The 15260-nt window shown below is 40.4% G+C and overlaps 1 protein-coding gene across 3 annotated transcripts; it reads right to left on the bottom strand.

Moving 5' to 3' along the window:
- Positions 1-985: 985 nt before the first annotated feature.
- Positions 986-15236, bottom strand: LOC101155818 (kelch-like protein 33). 3 transcript variants are annotated; one of them, XM_020699711.2, is made up of 7 exons: positions 14960-15233; positions 14072-14801; positions 7221-7663; positions 5848-6090; positions 5523-5773; positions 5190-5360; positions 986-1710 (listed from the first exon to the last, which is right to left on the bottom strand). In XM_020699711.2, exons 3-7 carry the CDS (start codon positions 7410-7412, stop codon positions 1170-1172), a joined length of 1398 nt encoding a protein of 465 aa, XP_020555370.1. In that variant the 5' UTR covers positions 7413-7663; positions 14072-14801; positions 14960-15233; the 3' UTR covers positions 986-1169. The 3 variants fall into 3 exon arrangements, with proteins under 3 accessions (XP_020555370.1, XP_020555372.1, XP_020555373.1); XM_020699714.2 differs by having other exon boundaries at positions 1156-1710; positions 5174-5360; positions 14072-15236; XM_020699713.2 differs by lacking the exons at positions 14072-14801; positions 14960-15233 and having other exon boundaries at positions 5848-5986; positions 7221-7321.
- Positions 15237-15260: the final 24 nt, after the last annotated feature.

Raw genomic sequence — 15260 nt, 5'->3', positions numbered from 1 at the left:
TGATTTTCATCACAACAATGAACCGTTTTTCCGTCCATTATATTGCCAGAATAAACTGTTGCATCTATTCTGTTTAAGCCTTGTGCTATCTTAGATGACCCCACCCTTACTTTGACGTGTTCTCCCTACCATGACAAAGGTGGATAAAGCTGGAAAGATTTCATGTAATCCATGGACACCAGTGAAGATCACAAATCATTGAAGAAAAAAGGTTCAGCGCACTGTCTAGTGGGTCTGGATGACCCAACTCCCAACGTTAAAGTGCCTAGGATAGCACAAGGGTTAAATCGCTCTTCAAACCGCTCAACCACTGACAGACTGTCAATGTGCTCGACAAGTGGGGACGTAACGAGGCCTTGTTTCCATCGGTCACGTGATTTGCAGTCCACTCAAATCCCTACTGAGCGACACTTCCAGTTAGAAAAAGTCAATGCCGTGTCAAGAAGGAGGTGTCAAGCTGGACATCTCTACCAGACCCTGACAAAGCCACAGCATCCCCAAAAAACAAACATTAGGATGAAAAAAGTCATGTCTCACTGAAGTCGCAGTTTTTGAGAGAAACTTCTAAAATATTATTTAATTTAACATAGTATAAATGACATGCTCACAGGTCAGCTTTGGACTTAGTCCCTTTGGAACAATTCCACCAAGCCTGTCGTAAGAATGAGCAGCGCTTCTTCTGCATTGCTGTCAGTAACAAATACTGATATCCATACCTACAGTTCCCTCTAGTGGTTGTTGCTATTTATTTTAAAAAGTCATACCTGAGTGTAAATCGCACCCTTGGCCAAACTATGCACACACAGAAAAAAACATATACTCAGAAAATATGGTTGCTGTTTTCTTTTGCAGCCTGTTTGCTGAACTAGGAATTTGCTCTGCTGAGTCCAATTGAAAACAGCAAAATAGGGACTTGAACAGAACCAATAAACCTCTTGGAACATTTACCTCACAAATTTTTTTTCTTCTCACCTCCTCTTTTTCCTTTTTTTTTTTTGCTGCAGACAGATCAGTCTGCTTCTCATCTCTGTTCAAATTGTCTATATGGGTTATTCTGGAGGGAATGAGAATTAAGGAGTAGGTTAGGTATGACATTTAGTGCTGTATTTATCATAAACACACAGATTCACTCATATCCTCGGTGGATGAAAAACTAACTGGAAAAGGATTTACTGATGACTGAGTTGTTTTACAGGCAGGTCAGGTGATGGCAGGAAACAAACTGCCAGATCAGTGTAGGGAAATGGCATAGCACCCAGGTTTTCCCAGCATCCCTTTTTGGAATCATAACAATGAACCCATTTGGAATCTCTGGCTGTGTCTGCTGAAGACCCTCCGACCACATACAGGCGTCCATCATGTACGGTAGCTCCAGGGGACAGATGAGGGCGAGGCAAGGTTGGAAAGGAAGACCAGGAGTCACTCCGAGGGTCATAAACCTCGCAGAGGAGTTGGTCTCCAAAGCCTGGACAAAGGGGCTGCAGCCCTCCAGCTACCACCAATCTGCTCCCCAGGACCAACATGGCATGGCCGGCACGTCCAAGCCCCGCGCTCATGGGGGCCCTGGGGAAGCACCCCCGGACTGGATCATAACCACACATGGTGGGAAAACAACTGTGTTGGGAGTCACAGCCTCCGGAGATGTAGATCTGCTCCTCAAGAACAGCAGCAGCGTGGCCATAGACGGCTGTGTCCAGAGGGTGATCCTGCCTGAGGGTGGAGGAAACCTCTCATTAGAGATTTACTGTTTTTTTAATTAAAAAAACACCGCATCCACTAAGAGTTCATCTTTTGTCACGTTAAAGTGTTATTTAAGAAAAAGTTTCTGTTCATTTTTCTTCTCAGATTTTTCAATACAATTAAATAAAGAGATTTTTAAACTGTTTACTGATTAAATGAATACAAAAAAATGAAAAAAAGTCTACATATATGAAGCTCAAATCCTATTCCCATTGATCACCCTTGACATGTTCCTGCTTTAGAAACCTGAAATTTTGTTGACTGGACAGGATGTGCCAAAGAAAACCTGAAGGACTCTTGTACCATGAAATGCTCTGTTGAGACTCAACTCTTAAAGATGTTTAGACGAAACCATGAAACACTCAAAACTATCTTCACAGCCAAGGATGGTGGTGGTTTGAGCTAGAATACTATAGGAACAGAGGGGAAGACGCACGCAGCAAACATGTTCCAGAACTCTCAACCTCAAACCGGTTTATCCTTGATTGATCTTTGATTGTTCATCTGAAAGTCTTCTGCCAGGGTCTTGTGAGTGGAATTTTTAAGGACAAACAGGAATGTACGATGTCCAACAAATGAAAAAAGGTCAAATTGTCATGTCCCCCCCCCCCCTCAGTTTTTTTGGATAAACCTGTTTTCACTTAAATGTTGCGCAAACGGGAAGCATAGTGTCCAAAGCAGGAAGCAGGTTTCTATAAGAGCACAGTGGCATAAGACAAGCAGCAGACACTCACTGCTCCACTGACAGTTGTTAACAGTAAATATAGATGGACAAAGGAAGTGGTCACTTTAGAAATGTTGCTGCAGTGTGAGGCAATCTCACAAAAAACATAACAGACCTTGGTGCTGTTTCTGCAGGTCATGTTGGGCTGTATTTTCTAGTTTTGAGTTTTTCAATTTCAATTTATTTGTTTGGAGGATAAGCCCCTTGAGATGTGTCATCTCGTTTTCAAGGGGGTCCTCAACATACAACAAAACAAGCAAATACCGACAGATAAAGTTGAGCAAACTTTACATATGTCAAAACAGAGAAAAACTTAAAATTTACAAGACAACGAGCAGGCACACACACACACCCACACAAACATTGCACCTACTAGCAATTAGTTTAAGGTAAGGAAACAAAAATAATAAATAAAAAGCAGAAAAGAAATCAAATTAAATCAAAAACAGTTACATGAGTGTTGGAGATGTACTAAACAGGCATTTTTAAATGCAAAGAATGAGGTTAAAGAGCGAATGAATGGAGGAAGATTGTTCCGGTCAGAGTGCCTTGTAATTAAATGAATATTTACCCATTTCTTTTTTAACTCTTGGAACAACAAAAAAGATTTAATCTGCATGACGTAAATTATAAGAAGACTGAAAAGGAATTAGATGTTGTTTGAGATATTGTGGGTAGCTGAGGTTAATACATTTGAAAATGTACAATAGCCAGTGAAGTTGACGTCGGGAGGATAGGGGAAGCCAGGACAGTTGCTGAAACAAAAGACAGTGGTGAGTTCTAAACGGACAACGAAGAATAAACCTACACAAGCTTTTTCTGCATTCAGATTGTACACTAAATCGATGTCTGCAGTTTTTGGAGCAATTTTCATCATTTCTCATATTGCCTCCTTTTTTACACATAATGTCAGTGTCATGGCCCGCAGCACTGTGATGCCTCAAAAAAAAATCACTTGTCGGTTGAACATAATATAAAAATAGAAAATATTTCCACCCAAATCAAATGTGTTACCTTTTTTTTTTTGGGAGATCTAAATGATAACCAGTTGGTGCAACAGGATATATCAGTGATGCTGTTACAGTTTGACTAAAAACCAGACCTACTAGATTTGCTCAGATAAATGTAACAAACCCAAGTATGATCCGACTTGACTCATGGGTCAGCCCAACTGAAAATCTAAGGCGGATTCCAAATTGCTGCCCTAGCCCTCTGGCTTCCCCCTATTGCTGCAATTATAGAGGCATTTGAAGCTGCAGTGGTGTCCGAAAGTGTTCTTTTTAAGGAGGAGCAGTGGCAACTTAGTGCTGGCTATCCTTCTACCGGTAAGGGGATACGCGTCACACTGTTTCACGGTAGGGAAACGCATTTCGTCACGTGGGATTGCTCTGAAGCACGGAAGTTTACAGCTCGTTCAGAATATGATACATTTTATTAAACAGACCTAAAGATAACAGTATTTTTTTCAAAAATCAAACCCGTCAAATAATACAATTAATTAAGATATAAAGTTAGTAAGTTTCAAAACATTTTATAGATTCTAAAGTAGTCATTTGTTGAATGCTCATTTTTACTGAAATCAAAAGCTATTCTGATCAAAAACATCCTAATAGGTCAAGTTTGATAGCCCAGGACGAAAGGTTGCTGATGATCCATCCCCCACTGAGCATACAAAGGATAACTACCTGAGGTCAAGTTTCATTTTAACATATAACACAATTCAGATTCTGCCTAAATGTAGAAGATACTCCATTTAATAGGGTTCTTCACTTCTTCAAGTTAATTGTGTTGCCCCAACTAAAACAATTCAGTTTAAATTCAGAAAATGATTAGCTTGAGGTGGTACTGTCATGTCTGCACACATGCTAATAGGATGGAGGAGTTAACTAAGTTAGTGCAAGTAACTACCATTAACTAAGTAAATGGTAGTGCAAGTAACTACCATTGTATTACGTGAGGTTATATCCTGATGTAAGCTTTGAACACATCAAGACCCCTGAGCAATCAGAAGAAAGGATGTGCAGAAGTGCAAAGTCCATTGTCTTCATTGCATGCTATTTATGAAATGAACAAGCCAACAGTGTAGTGGCAGTGCAATGTCCCTTCTGTGGGAAACCGACTACTTTGTGTTTCATAGCTCAACCACACAACCAAACATCACACCCACAACGGTAGACAAAACCAACACAACCTTTAAAAAACAAAATATAGAAAAAAATATATATATTACTTCCCAATATGCAATGGGGCAAGGCTTATACCACCTCTAATGTTTGAAATCTAAACACATTACAATTAAGTTGAGTTGGGGAAATGTCTATTCGTAAATGGTTCAGTTGGCACATGAACATAAATACCAAATGTTAAAGCATCCATCCATCCATCCACCCATCCATCCATCCATCCATCCATCCATCCATCCATCCACCCATCCATCCATCCATCCATCCATCCATCCATCCATCCATCCATCCTTTCATCCATCCATCCATCCATCCATCCATCCATCCATCCATCCATCCTTTCATCCATCCATCCATCCATCCATCCATTTTCTTAACTTGCAGTATCTTTTTCAGGGTCACAGAACTGTCAGAGCCTAACCTATTGGGAAGAGCTGGGGTACACCAAACAACAAGTTGTTAAGGAAATGTTAAACCATAAAACACAAATTAATATTTGGGTTAATATAATAAACATGCAATTTACTTTTTCTGAATAGTACCTCCAGGAGTTCTCCTCAGGGCAGTAGCTCTCCACCTCATCCAGACACCGACTGGGGGTCCAGCTTCCACCAAGAGCATAAATCCTTCCCCTCAGGCACACTACAGAAAAGTAGTCCCTTTGGCGCAACATGTCCGGCAGTTTTTCCCATTTCTTCTGCAAGACGTCAAACCTGTGAAAGATATTGATCCTGTGAGCAAACTTACTTCCTTTAATCAGAACAAAAATTACTAATGCCATAGTTTTGGATTTGTTTGTTTTAGTTTTAAATATTGTCATAGAGTGAAACAGCAGCTGTCCTGCAGTGGTTCTGGTTCAGTTGATCCAGTCTTACCTAAAAGCAGACTTGAGGACATCCAAAGACCCATAATACTTGCGCCCCCCTAAGACGTAAAGTTTGCTGTTGAGAAGACACACGCAGTGCCTGAAACGTGCTGGCTCAGGGATGTTTGTCACAAGTTTCCACTCTATTTCTCTAATCAGGCCGGGCCCACGGTGGAATTGCTGAGCAGACCACACAGTCCGGCTGGGAACCCTTTTCATGAAATCCTCATCCACAGTGTCACCCCCAACCAAAGCCAGGACCTGGAAAGAAAGATGTGGCACAGCCTTTACTGATATCTCATGTTCTGGTCAGGGAGGAGTCAGGAGGCACCAACCTGGTTTGGGGTGCGAGGTCCACATTCAGGACCTCTGTAGCTCCCATTCACTAAGCTCTTCAGAACTTTGACTGCACCCTTCGCCTCGGGGCTCCCGAGTAGGAGGGGGCAGCGGAGAACCTCCTGCAGCTCCGATCGGCTGAGGAGTGGAGTACGAACATGGCGGAGGAGGTCAGGTAGAGACGGGAGACGATCTTCAGGCTGGTCCTCCACCCAACCAACCACAGCCCTGAACACCTCCATCTGATATAAAGAGGCTTTGACGATGACCATGTCCCACTCTTCTTTTATTTTTATTTTTTTGCATCATTGACAGTATTTAGTTTAGTTATTTACCTTCAGTCTGTTTAAGTGTCGGGTTTTAACAAAACCAAACTGCACAGTTCTCACAAGTATAACAATGGAAAATATGTAGATTTGTTTTGGTGCTCTCTGCATTTTGCTGCTCACATTGTCACATTTTCTCTGCAGTTCTGGACAAATCCTGCAGAGCTTTCAATGCTCTCACATGATTCTAACTAACTATCAGAGATAAGTAAAGGATTTAAAATAAATTCAGTAAATTCACAATTTTCAGACTTTTATCTCTTGGTAAACCCAAACTGGGGTTGTGAGGGACTGTAAGCTAGCAGGAAAGTGTGTAAACAAAGATCTCTCAGTTATGGGTGAAGGGAACTCAGAGGCAAATTTCTAATGAACTCCTGCTGCTTTGCATAAATTATGTCCTAGAAAACAACAGGTTTTTTTTTTTTGCCTTAGGCTAAAAACAGCATCATCATAATGAAAAGACCACTGGGAACGCTTTGAAAATAGATCAGAAGATGACTGGAGTGGGTCTTTAATGTTGAATGTCAAGCATGGAGGCACAGGGTCTCATTCTTTGGTATGATTCCACTGTGGATTTGAACTTCACAAGGCAACAGAGGAGTTAGAATTCATTCAGACTTTCAGCTGTAATGCTATACATTTAAACCAATATGAATGTTATGTGTTTCATACAAATGCAGTTTCTAAACTGTTGTTCATAGGTCCAAGACATTTGAAAGAATGAGCTATGAATTATGTCTCAGTGAAGAGATAATGCTAACACTGACTTGATAAATTGATTTTTTTTTTCAGATTTTCACATTAAACAAAGAAAAGGCAAAATAAACAAACAACTAACAGCTAAATGAATGAATAATTAGGTTATTTAGACATAATATTAAGGAAATATTTGTTCATTTGTAAGAGTTTAATGAATCGGTTGGTTTGGTTTGATGTTTGGTTTGTTGGTTTAACTTTTAACATAGAAATTTGGAAATAAATTGTAAATGCAGGACATGTTTTGTCTGAAAATATCAGAACAGAAGCAGAAGATGGAAGCATGTTACCTCTGACTCCACACACAGGGAGTCATTCTGCAGCAGCCTGCTGAGGAGGACGAGGGGAACCGCCTTGAAGCTTTCCTCTGCAGAAACCTTCTGGAAGTGGGTCAGAACGTAATCCTCTGCAGCCTGAACCAGCTGCACCAACCCGTGAGTCTCAGCCAGGACCAGAACATCTGCACAGCTGCTCTCATCCATTCCTTCCCTCAGAAAGTCTGTGCAGAGCGAGAGCGCCCCCTCCAGCTGAAACTGCAGCAGTGCACCTGTCAGCTCCCATATCTGACTCCAGCCCAGCCACAGTTGACCCGTGTACAAGAAGTGAAGAATGGATTCGAGCACCCAGCCAGGCACGCCCCGCAGCCACACCACGTCCTCTCTGGACTCCCGTAAGCCTCCGCACAGGAGAGCCCGGAAATAGTCCCCGCCAGCTGCTAAAATCAGGCGATGAGCTGCAAACAAACAAGGAAAAAAACACATTTTTACAAACTTCATCACACGTTCTTCTGCAGAGAAAACCCAAAACATGGATGGGAGTCCATTCAACCTTTGCAGCCCACTGTGTGAATTTCTGAAGAAGTTCCTGGGAATTCTTTTGGCATGGAGGACAGCAAATGAGTCAGAAAAACTGTCACGTTCTTTTGTAACAAGACATACAAATCCTTCACAACAGATCGAAGAATGAGTCACCTGGAGTTAAAGGGAGAAAGTTTCCTCAGAAACTGTTGACCTGACTGTGACTCTACTTTCTCCGTCTGCCTGCATAACCAGCAGCTGATATAGCAGAAGACTGTAAACTGTTCCGGGAAACATCGGCAGCCTGAGGTGGATCAGTGTCCAGCACAAATGGAATTTTCACCCACTTGAACAAGTTCTGCTGGTGATTTACCCAGAACCCAGACTCTTTTACACATGAAAAGGCTAGAATATCCTAAAAGAAACAAACTCACAAAGGAGATGCTGAACAACTGTGACTGCGGTCATGTGCCTGGAAATTTCTCAATATTTATACCCAAAACCACCACCTTTTTCATCATATGACATTTCTTTTTAAAGCACGAAACTGACTGAGCCAGTTGTGATCAAATTGTAACTTTTAGTGATAACCTTCAAATATGACTATTGCATTGTTTATTAAGAGATGCACAACATCAATACTTTTGTAGTGTGAAAAAATATTGTTTTGAGTCCAGTTTCAGCAGGACTTATAGAGGACTTTATATTATTAATATTGTTAGTTTTAGCTCAATATAAAATATTTCTGGCACCAACACAACTGAAAACAAAGGCAACTAAAAATGTGTTCACTCCTGATCAGATGATCAGGTTTATCATTACAAACAAAGCTGCTGCAGTCTTTTTCTTTTCTGAACTGTACATAACCTTCCTTGAGTATTCTCATGAGAACCGTGCTTTTTGTCTTTTTCTAAAAAAGGCAAAAATAATAATGAGATTGGTGACAAAAGTACATCCCTATTTTCAAAGCTTTACAAAAGAAAAAGGGTTAACGAAAAGAAACCCATAAAAATATTCTTGGTATCGTATTTTACAAATATTAAGTCTTGCATTTTATATAAAGATGTATGTCTCTTTTGTTTGTCCTCTTAAGTTTTAGTTAGTTTTGATTTAGATTTCATTCCTTGAAAAAAATCAATTCCAAATCCAAAATAATTTCAAAGTAAAATGTTAAAACTAAAGAGGGTTATTTCTGTTGTGAAGCTGAACAGTTTTACAAAAGAATTATGGTAAATAAACTCTTTTTTTTGTGACAGGACACCCATAAGCTCTGTGTTTAATAACAGTGACAACAGCTGAAAGAAAAGGAAGTCTTTTCTGAGCAGATGGTAGTTTTAAATTAGTGGTTATGCCTCATAAAATTTTCGGACATTTGAATATTCTGGTTTTTAATGTCTAACAGGTGTTTTCATCTCAGCTAGGGAAAACCAGAAGAGTCTGGGAAAAAGTAAAACAAATTTTTGATGATCGGTAATCCTATCAGAGTTCAACCGCTCCACCTCTGCACTATGACCGCCCATTAAAGATGAATTGTATTTTTTTATATAAATTATATAAATTTTTTTGATAAATTTTATTATTTGTAAATGCATTTTCAATCAAATTTGCACGTGTTTAACAATGGATTTAGAAATGGATTTACAATTGCATTTGGAAATGCATTTTCTTAGAAGTAAACTAAATTACAGAAACCTGTGACAGACTGGCGACCTGTCCAGGATGTCTGCTGCCTTCGCCCACGAGTGGCTGGGATAGACTCTGGTGACCCCGAAAGGGACAAAGCGGGTTTAGAAGATGAATGAATGAATGAATGAATGAATGAATGAATGAATGAATGAATGAATGAATGAATGAATGAATGAATCACAGAAATTCCTAACTTCATTAGAAAACGTTTCATTTTTAAAATTGCTGAAAAAAAGTAATGACCTTCATGGATTTGTTGTATTTTCCTTCAAACCTTTTCAATTCTGCTGGGGTCTTGAAGCAGAGGGAGAAACAAAACTAGTATGTAAATGAATATGTTAGTTCAAAAGGGGTCCAAGTCCACAATTTTAAAAAATAGAGATATTATATGTTCAATGGTCTTCAAGGGAAAAGCTATCTGATTATGTGAAAAAAAGTCCCAAGTCCGTTGTAATGTATTGACCATGCTTGACATTTAAAATGCATTAAGTGCAACATTCCTGGACTTGGGCCTCTCTTGCATGGGTTTAGCTTTATCCCATAGATGGGAGCACTAGTTATCCAATATGGCAGCGTCCCTGTTTAATTCAAGAAGGGCCCAAGTCCAGAGACTTTAGTTTGCTGGTCCTCTTAAATTATAAAAGTGAAGAGCTTCATATTATAGCATTTGTAAGCTATGGACTGGTGCTAAATCTGGGTAAAGTATTAATCATTTGGTGTAGCCTCCCTTTAAGCTATGCAATTAAAATACCTGGAAAAACAAACCTCTTGGACTTGGACCCCTTTTGAACTAACCGATTCAAATGTATTCAGCTCAAGAGAACTGGATATGTCTAAAATTAAAATCCTTTTAAAGTCCCTGTAATGGCTCCAGGTCAGCTTTAGGATCATTTTTTAGATTATTTCATTAGTCTAAAAGAGTGTTAATGGTCTTGGACCCTCTTCTTTATCTGAATTACTTTGACCTTATGAGCCTTCATAGCCCTCAGGTCCTCAGGTGCAGGACTGTTTGAAATGCCAAGAGTTCGAACAGAAACCCATGGTGAAGCCAGGTTTCCGCACTACAGGCCAGGTCCATGGAACAGCCTGTCTCAGGACATGAGGACCTTATCCACTGTGGAGGTTTTTTAAAAAAACCCAGCAAAACTCATCTTTTTAAATTAGTTTTTAAATAGCTTTTAAATTTGGTTTTATTTTAATGTGCTATTTATAATTTTACTATGTCTTTATTTGTATTGTGTATGTTATCTTAGTCTTACTCGTTTTTGTGAATTATTACTATTTACTAATAGCATTACTATGATCTTATTTAATTTTAATTAATTTATTAAACTTGCTCTCAAACTATTGCCTGGGATGTCTGTTTTCAGGCTGGGAGGGGGGGGGCTAGGTGTCGTGCTCTTTTGCCCCCATAGTTCTCTTGCTCTGGTCCCTTCTGGTTGGTGGGAGGCTGGGGTTGGGTGGGGTCCCTTCGTTGGGTCAGGACGCACAGGCAACAGGGGGATAGGGCTGATAGCGTCTTAAGGGTTCTTTCTTTTTTTCTTTTCTTTTTTTAAACAAGGGGCTTGATCTGTGGTTGGGGTTTCATTCCTTATGTATTGGTAGGGTGTTTTTGTTTTTATTATTAGGCCGTTTGTTCTTACATCTACAGCACTTTAAGGTGTATTTATATTATATTATAAAATGGCTTTATAAATACATTTGAATTTGAATTTAATACTAGTTTCCTCCGCAGGTCCACAGTCCTGCAGGGTTTCCCTGATCCTTTGGCTTTGTGCAAACCTGATGATGCCCAATTAATTTAGGCAAGTTTGAGTAACAGATGCAGAGATGGTGGACTAGTAGGACCAGGACTGGGACTGAGATCCCAGATCAGGCCACAAATGGGACTTAACCTTATGACCTTAAGATTCAACATCAAAGACTTTAGAATTTGTGATCAATGTTTATTTGTTTATGCCTATTTTTCATCTCCAAGCATCACTATCAGGTCTAAAAATAAAAGTTGTCTTAGCATTTGAGAATGACAATTAGTTGACAAATTCAGACCTCATCTCCACGAGGAAAAAGGTGGTGCAGAAGCAACTGGTCATTCTGCGGCCTCCTCAACGTTCCCCCTCCCCAAAGACTCAGACCTTCTCTGTTACATGCTCCAGTCACACCCTCAAAGTCGGTTGACAAATTGTTTATGGAAGTTCTATGATGACTAATAATTCATCTATAAATTCAAAGGCTTGAGACTTGATTGGAAAAGAATAAATTCAACAGATGTAACTCAAATGTATCATTTGATAAACAACTGAAAATTTGAGAGTAATACAGAACGTAAAAGTGTTGTTTTTTTTGTTTTTTGAGTGAACATTTTTTGTCATAAACAATCGATAAACTTTGTAGAAATTCAAAACTATTGTACCTTTTTTTTTTTTTTTTGGTATGTGAACATTTGTTGCAAACATGTGAATGATCTTTGTTTGAAATGTCTCTAAAAGTGTTTTTCAGTTAGACAGAAGTGAAGCTTCAGCGTCATTTCAATCAGGAGGATCCCCCTCACTTCTGGGTGTGCTGGGTTGTTATATCACTCTACACGTGGTTATTCATTGGATCTTCACGTTGGATCAGAACTAGCTAAAACAGCTGGCCTTCTTTGTCTCAGGCAATCATGATCTACAAACTGAAGACATGGGGCATAAATACAACAAAATTAATTCATAGAACATTTGTTAAGAAATGGCATAACCTAAATTTGTCATTGTGATGGTAGCATACCCTGCCACACCCACACCCCCCCCCCCTCCACACTTCCTGTTTAACAAGTTTTTTGCTTTAGATTCTTAAATAAATGCAAACATTTCTTTGGGTTAAAATATACATTTATTATTTGTTTTCAGTATTTATTTGTAGCACATGTTAATCTATTTGTTTAGTTTACTCATTTTGGTTTGTGTATTTAATGTCATCTGTGTTTGAGTTGCCAGTGCTGAGGGTGCTACTGGTCGCTGCGGGTGTGGCTGATGTTCTGCTCCTGGAACTGTGCTGTGAGGCCAAAAGGGGAAGTCAAGCCATCACAGCCTTTAAATGATCCAGTCAGGCAATTGGGCAGGCGCCTCCACAGAAGCCTCCAAGGAAGAAACCACTGACTTGTGTAATTGTCATCTGCTTTGCTTCTGTTGGTTATTTATCTAATTTTGTACTGCTATTGTTGTTTTCTTCCACTAGGGGACCACATTCTGTGGTTTAGTCTTGTCTTATGTCTTTGTTAAATGTTGTTGGTTCCCCCATGTCTCTCATGTGGTCTGATCACCATATATATTCCCCTGTTGTGTCTTTGGGGAGGTCAGTTTGTTTCTGTTACTTGGTCTGTTCAGTTGGATTAGTTGAAATTGAGTTTGTTGCCTGAGTTAATTATGTTTCTGTTGACCTCTTTTAAGGGCCAAGTTTGTAAATTATTTACATTTTTTTGAAAAAAATTAAACTTTCATTTTTTGATAAATTTTCTGTTGTCCTCTTTGGCCGCTGAATCCCTCATAGTCATATATGAATAGACGTGGAAAAAGTGAAAAGTTGTGGTCTTTACATAACATTTTCACATTTGTATCACAAATGTACCACATTTAATACTACAGATGTAGTGCGAATAAACCATGCAAAGAATACGTAAAGTAACGTTGAACATTAACGGTGCGTGATCATATACAATTCATTATTGATTCGTGAGTCAATTATGTAATCTTGATGTGATATGTGAGTCAGATGTGCAATTTAAACGTTATACAATGGTGGTACATGGAATGGTCGTGGAGAGCCACAAATTCGTGTGTGCATCTCACAAAAATCATGCACCATTCTATCAGATTTACATAAAAATTGCGTGTAAAATATATAAAATACAGAAAAACGGCATAATTCCCAAGCAACCAAAAATTTTGAACTGCTAAAAAGTAAATTCATGTCCAGACCTGTCAGCTGAAACTCTCAACGGACATCTGTACACATCGACGAAAGCAAGAAACACCTACAAATTATCTATGTCACACATGTATCATTACAGACCAAAACGTTATTCGTGGAACATACGCAAAATGTATGTCGTGACTGTGTGACATGGCCTTTAGGAGGAGCGCAGGTGTGTCTTGCAGCTACCGTGAGGCTCGGATGGCAATGACAAAGGAGCATACTATTGTCGTGAGTGTGGAAAGGGAATTGTGAAGTATCTGTAAGGGCAGTTACGCGCACTGAGGTAGAGGTGATGCTGTGGTACTGGTCATTGGCAAGAACTGGGATCCTTGCACGTTTTGCAGGGTTTTGCACGGATAAAATGTGTACGACACCCCTTACTTCACCCTTATTTACTAAGTGTTTGCATTGATTGACCTGTTGCTCACAGCATGCTGGTGGAAAAAATGTGCATCAACATTTAGCCTCAAGGCCCTTACCAAGTGGTTTCCTGCATACCCTGTACAGGTTTGCCCAAGCCCTTAAGGACCCATGAAGGCGATTTTGACAAAGGCCTCAGACTTGTAGGGATATTTGGGTCAAATTCGTGGTCAGCTTTATATTTTTACCTGCGAGGATACCCATAAAAACTATGTTTAAGCCTTTTAGTTTGGTCCATTAAAGTTCAGACAAATGTGTCTCTCCTCTGCTGTCTGTCATCTTACCTGGATAGCTCTCCCCACTCTCTGCTCGGATCGTGATGTCACAGCCCTCTCCTCTGTCCCACAGGTTCCTGATGTTCTCCAGAGTCTTTTTTGTCTCCTTTTCAGCTGAGGTCGTGACCCCTGACTTGCTCCTTTCTCGTAGCCTTTAAAAGTTCAGATGCTGACAAGCATCCAGCACCTCCTGCACACCCTCCTCCCCACTCAAGTCCACTTTCCCACTATATGCAAACTCCAAAGCAGCTCTCAGCCCAAGAGGAGTCAAGCAGTGAGAGCTTTCTTCAGCTTCAGACTGTGGTTTTTGCTTTGAGCCTAAAAACATTTGGGGGGTTTGGCTAGAAGCTGCCAAAAGCAGCCGGTGGGCCCGGAACATGTTTCCTTGGACATGGAATGTGCAGTCCAGGAGCAAGCCCTCCTCCCTGAGGACCTGTAACCGACTGAAGAGGCTTTGAGGGTGCGACTGGAGCGTGTAACAGAGGAGGTCTGAGTGTTCGGGGAGGGGGATCGTCGAGGAGGCCGCAGAATGAACAGTTGCTTCTGCACCACCTTTGTCCTCGTGGAGATGAGGTCTGAATGTTCTCCAGTGATCTTCCATTCCTTGCATCCCTGACTCAAACGGCAAAGGAGATGCTGTGGGCGGGGCAACAGCCAGATGATGACAGGAACGGTGAGGAGGAGCGGTGAGATGAAGCCTTCTTGGAAGTGTCCCACGCAGAGTCACTGCTGTTATTCACTGTAAGATCACACCCGCGTGGATTGACCCTCTGACCCGCTCAGTGAACCCAACATCATCGAAACGACAAATAAGTTCACTTGAGCATGTGCATTACTGTTACTCAAAAATGTACATTCTTGTTCAGAGAGAAGACTCTTTGTCTCTACGACTCCTACCTTCCGTTCCCTCTGCCGGGTGGAACAAGTGACTTTGAGCGGGGCACAATGGCACTGTGGGCATGTGGGGGTGCTCCACAGCAGGGATAATTATAGCCAGGCTCTTGCACTATAAAGAACACACTGCAAAAAGTTGTCAGTTTGAAAAAAAGGCTTTAGTTAGAACAAAAAAGCTTAAATTTTTTTGGTAAGGGCCAAAGTCTTCTGCAGGAAAATTGTTGAAGTACAACGACAATTAAAAATCTAAAATTATTTACTTTCCCTTGAAAGAATGCTGGCCGTCAGTCAGTGCTGGCACGAG

This window comes from Oryzias latipes, chromosome 18 (assembly GCF_002234675.1).
Source record: "Oryzias latipes chromosome 18, ASM223467v1".
NCBI classification, from domain to species: Eukaryota; Metazoa; Chordata; class Actinopteri; order Beloniformes; family Adrianichthyidae; genus Oryzias; species Oryzias latipes.
This window is presented reverse-complemented; position numbering and strand designations above follow the sequence as displayed.

Bases quoted from the DNA above. Each gene is read 5' to 3' on its own strand.
- LOC101155818 (XM_020699711.2), bottom strand. From the start codon at position 7,412: ATGGATGAGAGCAGCTGTGCAGATGTTCTGGTCCTGGCTGAGACTCAC. The intron at 5,361-5,522 runs GTAAGACTGGAT...TATCTTTCACAG, and splicing joins GTCCTCAAGTCTGCTTTTAG to GTTTGACGTCTTGCAGAAGA. The intron at 1,711-5,189 runs GTACTATTCAGA...CTCCACCCTCAG, and splicing joins CCTGAGGAGAACTCCTGGAG to GCAGGATCACCCTCTGGACA.